The sequence below is a fragment of the Salvia splendens genome, chromosome 17 (assembly GCF_004379255.2).
Source record: "Salvia splendens isolate huo1 chromosome 17, SspV2, whole genome shotgun sequence".
Lineage (NCBI taxonomy): Eukaryota > Viridiplantae > Streptophyta > Magnoliopsida > Lamiales > Lamiaceae > Salvia > Salvia splendens.
The window spans coordinates 8,513,476-8,522,652 of record NC_056048.1 but is presented as its reverse complement, the minus strand read 5'-3'; the positions used below and the strand labels follow the sequence as shown (position 1 = coordinate 8,522,652).

General features: G+C 38.9%; 1 protein-coding gene across 2 annotated transcripts; it reads left to right on the top strand.

Moving 5' to 3' along the window:
• Window positions 1-385: 385 nt before the first annotated feature.
• LOC121773996 (transcription repressor KAN1-like) lies at window positions 386-3,903 on the top strand. 2 transcript variants are annotated; one of them, XM_042170915.1, is made up of 6 exons: window positions 386-1,277; window positions 1,365-1,441; window positions 1,769-1,814; window positions 1,912-2,074; window positions 3,201-3,327; window positions 3,462-3,903. In XM_042170915.1, the coding sequence occupies exons 1-6, from the start codon at window positions 704-706 to the stop codon at window positions 3,573-3,575; spliced, it is 1,101 nt and encodes a 366-aa protein (XP_042026849.1). In that variant the 5' UTR covers window positions 386-703; the 3' UTR covers window positions 3,576-3,903. The 2 variants fall into 2 exon arrangements, with proteins under 2 accessions (XP_042026849.1, XP_042026850.1); XM_042170916.1 differs by having other exon boundaries at window positions 388-1,277; window positions 3,231-3,327.
• The last annotated feature ends 5,274 nt before the right edge of the window (window positions 3,904-9,177 follow it).

The following is a 9,177-nucleotide window of genomic DNA, read 5'->3' as shown; positions in this document are numbered from 1 at the left end:
AGATGTTGAAAAGTAGCTAGGGAGTAATAAATTAGGATAGTGTTTTATTTGATGAGAAAAGAGTGTAATTTAGGCTAAAAGAGAGTAAGTAAAATTGATGTGATATAGGGCCCATGGGTAACACGAAAATAGGATTTCTTTGATAAGCATCCAAGTTGAGTTTTAACACAGAAAAGAAACAATAATGTGTGTTCGTGTGTGTATTTTTTGTGTCCGTATGTCTATGTCTGTATTGGGTAAGAGAGAAAGTGACTCATGGAAGAGTGGTAACTTTCTGTTTCAAGAGTTTTTTAACCCGTCGTCTACGGGGAAAAGAAATTTTCAATTTCAAACATTTTTTTTTATTTTAATTATTTTTCTTACTCCATCATATCTCTCATTCATTGCCACCCTTGCGTGTTTTGACTAGTGAATTACACAGACTCTCTCTCTCTCTCTTCTAGTGTCATTTTCCAAGATATACTCTCGAGGAATTACACAGACACAAAATCCATCCCCTCCTTCCTCCTTTCCATTCATTTCTGGAATTCCCCTCTTATTCTCCTCCTTTCACCACTCCTTTTCCTCTTCTTTTCTCATTTTTGAACTCTCTCCTACAATTGTCTCTTCACTATTTTCATACAAATCTTAAATTTTTTTTCGATAAATGAGATAGAGAGTCTTCTTGTATAGAAAACCTAGGTCATCAAATTTTAAACAAAATATGCCTTTGGAAGGATTATTCATGGAGGCCTCATCTCCGGATCTATCGCTCCAAATCAGCCCGCCCAACTCATCGAGATCCAAGGGCTCGGAGCTCTCGTTGGGGCAGCAGCAGCATCAACAAGATCAACAGCCACAAAACCCTTACCTGAATCAGATCGACGGCCTCAGGCCAATCAAGGGCATCCCGGTCTACCCGAACCGCCCCTTCCCGTTCCTTCCCCTCGAAGGAAAGGATCCAAAGATGTGCTTCTATCAAATGCCTCCTTCTTTTGTAGGGAGTTTGGATCATCATCACCAGATGCAGGTCCTCGGGCACCCCAGCGCCGCGCCCTCGCTTCCTGGGTACAGGATTGGGGGCGGGGGAGGGGGAGGGAGGTATAGTGGGATTTATAATGGAACTTCTGCGTCTTACCATCCTCAGCTACACCACCACGAAGCTTCTTCGATTGTGAGATCGAGGTTCCTCCCACGGCTGCCGGCTAAGAGGAGCATGAGGGCTCCGCGGATGCGCTGGACTAGTACCCTCCACGCGCGGTTCGTTCATGCAGTCGAGCTCCTTGGTGGCCATGAAAGTAAAGCATAAATTTATTTAAATCTCTTAATTTTTCTTTGAAATTTCGATTTTAGGTTTTGGATTAATTGGTTGTGATTGGATGTAGGGGCGACGCCGAAGTCGGTGCTTGAGCTAATGGATGTGAAGGATCTCACTCTAGCTCATGTGAAGAGCCATTTGCAGGTAGAGCTATTAAATATAGTGGTAATAGTAATTAGTTAGACAGCTATGGGGAAAAGAATAGAAAAATAATTACACGAAGAGAGTCCGTCTGTTGCTCCGGCACAGTAGCCGAGGAATGCAGGCTGAATGAATGAATGGGGAAGGAAAGAAGCCTTGGGGTTCGAAACAAGAAGAAGGATAGTGACAAAGTCATAATTTGTCAATAATATAGTAGAGAGAGAAACAATAGCACTCACTCACTCACTCACTACTTTTTTCATGCTTCAACTTTTATTAATGCTGCTGATTTGATTAAATTTCCAATTCTCATAAATTGCTTCTATGCAGATGTATCGAACTGTTAAAACCACTGACAGACCTGCAGCTTCCTCAGGTACATTATAATTCGGATTGCTCTCCTTTTTAAGCCCCAATTTTACTTCTGTTTTCTCATTATCCATCTCTTAATTAATTAAATTAATGCCACCTAGATTGCTCCGGCGAGGACGATCTCTCCACCATCGGCGGCGGCAGCGACGTGGCCGGGCTTCGCCTTTTCTTGGACCAACGACGGCCCGCCTCCGATGAATCTTCGCCTCGAGATGGTGATTATCCTTCCACCACGGCTACTACATTGTGGAGCAACTCTTCCAGGTATGCGCCCCCCCCCCCCCCCCCACACACCCGCACGGGTGTGTGTGATTAATTTTGCATGGTAACTTACTTAGCAAAGGCGAAGTGTGAGCAATTTTGTGAAAATGGTTTTTTTTTTCTTAATTCAATTTGGCAGCTTTTGCTTTTGTGGTGATTCTTTTCTTTAGTAATGTGTTTATGTATAATCTTTATTTCTGGGGAGATTTAAATTTAATACTCATGGATTGGGTGATGGGATACTGAAAGAAAAGGTCAGAAAACACCAATATCAAAAGCCAGAATTAAGATAAAAGAAAGCAATTCCACAGCTATCTGCTGTACTGCTTTTTCTTTTTCTAGTTTGAATTATTTCTTTCATTCTGTTCATAAAGTTTTATTTTAATTCTTTGTTCTTATTCTCTTCACGAGGTAATAAATCTGTACATATACAACCAAATCAGGAGCAGTGCTTTGACTTATAATTTTTTTTTAGTTTTCAAATATATTTACATTTTTCAAACCATGCACTGGATGAATTGGAAATTAGAATATTGTCTAGTGATTCTGATTTTTTTCTAGATGGCTTAGTTTTGTAGGTTTCCTTGCAGATAAATGGTTGTTTTTGAATTGTTTATTAACTATTTTAGTGATATAGAGTTTCCCCTATATAGCAGTTTGAATTTTCACATCTCCAAAGTCTGATTTTGGGGAACAAATTTACCAACCCGTCCAAAACTTTCCACTTTCATATTCAACTATCAGTCAAAATTAACAAGTTAATGGCTGACACATTCTGAGTATTGACCATAACGATGAAAATAAAAATAAATGATTTGACATAGGTATGTGGAGCTAAGTTGACTACAAATATTAGTATTAGATTAAATTCAGCAAATAAACTAAATTAATTATTTATTGGATCTTAATTTATGGTGTATCTTTTGTTTCTTATGCTATGCATGCAAATTATATAATGTACTTTCTTATACGTATGTAACATTTACTCTCGCATAGAACATAAATCTTTTAATTATAGGTCTTACAATAGTTGGGGTGGAAGCATTGTATTTTAATTATTGGAACTTTTGCAGTTTCTTAAATAGTGAATAATTAATACATTTATCTTTTTTTTTTGACTATTATAAAGATGCAGTTATCTAAATGTTATCAATAATAGGGAATGTTGGGCACAAAACAATAGTGTTGGTGAATCACATGGCATGGTACGATCATCCTCCTTTCCATCTGATGCAAATGTTTGTCCTTTGATAGAGGTAAATTGTTTCATCTCTGCATAAAAAGTTTCTTCAAAATTTAAGGGTTTTCAACCATATTACTATTGGTCCTAAAAAATAATGCTTGTAAAAAGGATTACTAGCTCTCTTGTACCAATATCTATGATTTTCAGGAGAGTGAAACTTCGTGTCCAAAGAGCTACGAGATGTCGGGGAACGAAAGTTACAAGAGCCCGAGCCTAGAGTTCACATTGGGGTTGAACAGACAGAATTGGGATGAAAAATAGCAAAATTAGGCAGCTTGTTTTTTATCTCCATTTTGAAATGCATATATATCGATCCTTCGACTGAAATCTGAGAAGGCGATATATTGCATATATGAAGAGCTAGGCAGTAGGATTGCAGATCAAGAAGTGATTCTGGTTTTCTTAGAATATATTCATGTTCTCTCTTTTTTTGATTTTCTTTTGTTAAAAATATTTTTAGGTTTATCTAACTTGACATTCTTCTTTCTTTCCTTTTTTTCCCCTCTGGCTGGTTTGGAGGTTGGGTATAAGATTAAAATGCTTATTTTTGTATGTTGACATTGGATTCAACTTATGTTTCTCCAGCAAATGTACTTGTGATCGTATGCAGAAAATGATGATACTATATATACGTAGTTTTTGTTGATGAAATAATTAAAATACGATAGGAATATATATTTACTAAAATTAATACTTAAAAGGCATTTTTAGCTACCTATGTATAGTGTTTTGTTAGTAATTACTAATTTTACAAGTATGAATGTAAAATCGATTTAAAAAAGCTATACATGTCATGTTCTTCAAAATTAAAGGATTGTTGACGATTAATATGATAGTAGGAGTATAATTATTCAAAATAAGTACTTGAGAGTTGGCCAAAACAATTGATCATGAATGTTGTAATGGGTGCCAATTTACCACAAATTCAATGAGTTTCCAAATTTGATTTGATGTTCGTCGGGATGTTAAGGTGGACTCGTCGATCATTTCATCAAACGACGACGTCATTTCGCTTCTTTAGTATTTACAATTAAAATCCAATTTTCCACCCTCAAAATCTCATTCTCTAGTTCCTGCAGCCGATGATTCATCATTCTTCTTCCAAGTATCCTGACCTAAAACCTCTTAACTCATTTCTACCATTTTGAACCCGGAAGACCAGACCACGACTGGAGACAAATCTCTTAGCAAAGAGATGTCTTCGGAAGAGCCGAAGATATGGGGAGATGGGAAGAAGAAGTCGATATTGGCATCTCATCTCAATTATATTTTGCTTTTATTAGTATAAAATAAAGTTGTTTAGATGTCGGGATTTGCTATGCCAACTTTATTTTCGTCATGTAATCTTCCGTGCGATGCACTTGCATCATTTTCAATTTGCCATAATCAGTCGTCATGTGGAATACATCCTTAACAAAGTTCATGATTTTTTTTTGACAACTTTACATTTCAAATAGTTGCTATGCACTAAAAAGTCAAAATTAAATTATTTATAAAACCTATATTCTATTCGAAGCGTTTTGGTGGTCTATATAAGATGCACTTGAAAATACTAGGGAAAATAGGGAAAATTGTAAATCACATCTTTTAGTTGACTTCTAGTTTATCCCACGACTTACAAAGTTAGCTAAATCATACTGTAACTTATATACCACTTTTGCAATTGTCTTATAACTAAAATTTCTGACAATTATATGGTGACATGGATGTCCGTATTGTCGTACGTGGTACATACACGACGTTTATTTAAAACAACATCGTCTCAACCATTCCATCATTTTCAGATTTAGGGCTTTTCTTCACAACACAAAACATTCTCTGTTCAATTATATTTTTTTTGTCAAACCCCAATATCTCCTATTCATGGAAAGCAATAATATCATATAAATTAGGAAAAGATTACACAAATTAGGGGATATTACCTAGGGATTGTGATCAAGATAGAACCATTCTTAAACGTAGAACCATTCTTAAACGTAGAACAAATGCCAAACGGAGGTCGTTAGATCTTTTAATCCAATGGTGTTGATTTGCACAACAACTTCCCATTACAACAAAAACTATTATTAATGAGTGAATGCAGAGAAGTGAAAAAATAAAGCATGCATGAACTCTTCTTCGTTTCATTCATTCTTCCATCAATATGTGAGTTTTTTCACATGTTGAGTCCGGAATGTCGTGAAAACATAGTCTAATATGTATGATTTTTAATCTTGACCGTCATTTTTTCCTCATCCAATGAATAAAATATGTAGAGTTCTAGGTTCTACACTTAAGAATGGTTCTGTCTTTAACGCAACCCTATTACCTAGACTAGATTGATTCATTACCAAGAATACTTGTATCTTTCTCCTATAAAAGGAGACCATTGTACACAATGTAAAGACACACAAAAATACACAGAAATAAGAGAATTTATATTGTTCTATGCAAATACCACCATGTCTAGCCCTTTGTTCTTTATCTCTCTCGATTACCATCTACAAGATGGTATCAGAGCAGGTTATTAGGGTGGGGACTCAGAGAGAGTTCATCACCGTCCCAAACAATACCTTTCCCAACCTTTTGTCCGTAACCCTTTAAGCAAACAAGATGTCAGACGATGAAAGTTCAAATACAGATACACCAAAAAATAACCCACCAAACTTTCTAATAGATTTCTCGGCACAGTTTTCCGAGTTCATGAGATTCACCCTCAATGCATCAGGGCAGAATCCGAACACCCCTTCAAACCAGCCAGAGTCACTGGGCGACGTCACCGTTACGACGAAGCTTAACGGAGAAAACTACCCTCTCTGGGCGAAGTTGATGAGGAAGGCCATTAGTGGTAAGGGTCTAACCTCTCACATAATAGGAGTTTCAAATCCCCCACCGGCCAACGATCCGAATTATCCGAGATGGGAGCAGAGAGATCATTGTGTGTTTAATTAGATTATAAACAACATCGAGATCGACCTCGTAAATGAAGTGTCTCAATACGAAACTGCCAATGACCTTTGGGAAGGATTGACAATCACGTATGGGAGCGGCAGAGATCCCTTTTAGGTATATGACCTGCACAAACAATGTATGACAATCAAACAAGGTGAAATGTCATTAGAAGCATTGTGGAACAAGTTTCAGGGTCTATGGATTTCCATAGACGCCCGAGATCCGAGTACAATCGATCACCCTCCGTAAATCGAGAAGAACAATCAGAAAACCCAAATGATGAGAGTACACCAATTCCTTACCGCGCTTGATGAAAGATTTGAAGCAATCAAGAAAGAGATCATCAACAAAGACCCCTTACCAACCCCTCGAGAGGTGTACGCGATGGTGAGATGTGAAGCCGGCCACGAACGTATACTGAAGCCGACGGAAAAAAAAGAAGCAGTCGGGCTCTGGAATCGGAGCTGGGCTGATCGTCTTCGACTGAAACAGGACGAGCCAGCCTCCACCTCCATCATCGTCCAAGTATCCGACTACCTCCGCCAACCGCAAAGGAGAAGAAGACAAAAGTCGATTGGTGTGTAACCATTGTGGAGGGAGAAAACACACCAAAGATACTTGTTATCTCCTTCACGTTTATCCGGAGTGGTGGGAGGAGATGAAGAAAGCCCGACAACAGAGAGCGGCGAGTCGTGGCCGATAAAGGGCATCAGCAGCGATAGGAGACCGAGCCTCCTACACCGGAGCTCCGGCGGGTGGCGTCGGAACCCTAGCTACCAGAAGTCGCGGAAGTGAACGAAGGGAGGAGGAGAAGGCCGTGGCAACAATCTCGGCAGCTAGGGTTCAACAGGAAGGAAAGACGGCGTAAGTTATGGCATGGAGTGAAGGTAAAGGGGGGACTTTGCAAAAAGGCCCTCCAATTTCTTTTAAACCTCACTTTGACCCCAACAGTTCTCGAAAAACACCCTCCGACCCCAACAGTTCCCAAATTTTTCCTTTTGACCCTGATAGTTCCAAAAATTATTCAGAAAACTCTAAAAGTTTTGAGATATACCCCACCGTAATTTGTCATAACCCTTTCCGAGCCTTGGCTAATTCCTCTACATCAAAATTTAGGGAAAAGGATTATAACTGGATCTTTGACTGTGGTGCAACAGATACAATGTCATTCGATATTTCAGATTTTTTGAAGATTTCTCCGTCAAAAAAATCCTTTGTCCAAACAGCCTGTGGAGATTTAGCACCAGTTCAAGGGGCGGGCACTATAAATATTTCCTCAACCCTTCGTCTTTCAAACTGTCTATTTCTCCACGTTATCTCATAAATTGTTGTCAGTAAGTCACGCGACTAAGGAGCTCAACTGCAAATTACTAATGCAGCCTCGTTTTTGTTTATTACAGGATACCCAAACGGGGATGACGGTTGGGCGTGGCACTGAACGACACGGATTGTACTATGTGGATGAGGCAGCCCAACAGAGTACTACGTTGCTGTCTCACTGACTCACTGATAAACAAGCATGGCTTTGGCATCGCCGGTTAGGGCACCCATCTATCGGATACCTTCGCTTACTTTATCCTCAAATAAGTCCATCTTTTTCATTTAATTATGAGACATGTTTTTTGGCCAAAAGCCACATACATTCATTTAAGTTGAATAATAATCGAGTTCAAACTCCCTTTTCTTTAATTCATTCTGATGTCTGGGGTCCTGCACCTATTACTGGGGGTCTGGGTCTCTGTTATTTCTTGTTGTTTGTAAATGACTATACACGTATGACTTGGGTTTATTTTTTAAAAGCTAAATCTGATGTTTTTGATAAGTTTACTCAATTCTATGCCTTAGTACAAACTCAGTACAAACATAATATCCAAATCCTTCGGTCTGATAATGGGGAGAGTTTGTCAATTCCAGAATGCAAACCTTCTTTACTGAAAAGGGCTTAGTCCACCGAGCCACATGTCCAGACACTCCAGAACAAAATGGGATAGCTGAACGCAAAAATAGATACATACTTGAAGTAACCCGAGCCTTCCTGATTGAATCTAAAATCCCACATTCCTTCTGGCCAGAAGCAATCGCTACGACAGTCTATCTCCTAAACTGATTACCTACTAAAATTTTGAACTATAAAACCCCTCTTGATATCTTATCAGAACAAACCACCATTCCATCTTCCCTTAACCTTGAACCACGAGTCTTTGGGTGTTCAGTTTTTGTCCATATTCCAAAACAAGATAGGTCCAAATTTTCCCCTTGTGCCATTAAGTGTGTATTCTTAGGATATGGCCGAAACCAGAAAGGTTATAGATGTTATGACCTTAAAACCCGAACCATGTACACTACCATGAATTGTGATTTTGTTGAAGGGGACTTCTTTTATAGCCAACCTATTGGTCAGGGGGGTGATAAGGCTAATTTCATGCATTGATTAAGGGGTTAAATTCGTGTATTTACGAGGTCTAACATATCTTTTAAGCCAGGTGTGTAGAGACTTTCGCCAGGTCTAGGAAGAAGGAGGAAGATTTTCATGGTGAGGGGAAATGGCGATAAAAGTGAGCATTGTGGAGAAATGACTAGACGGAGGAGATCATGGATGCTGAAGGGCAGAATAGAGATTTCTGCGAAGGTTTCCAGAAGATCAACCCCGCACCTATATAAAGAAGAGAGCAAGGACTTTCTGGGGAGTTCTCATCTCTCGGCACTTTTAGCTCTCTTAGCTCACTCGCATACTCTACACACTTGTTTTATCGAGAACTTAAGGGAGTCTCGGTTTCGGGTTTCATTTTGCTGTTAAGTAGTTTGGTAACACCGTCCTCACGGAGGGCGAAGATACAATTATTTGCTTTTAATTTATTTTACAGTCCTGAATTTCACCGAGCTTCGTCGTTCGAAGCTCGGCTTGTTTTCTGTTGAATTCTCGTTATCTATG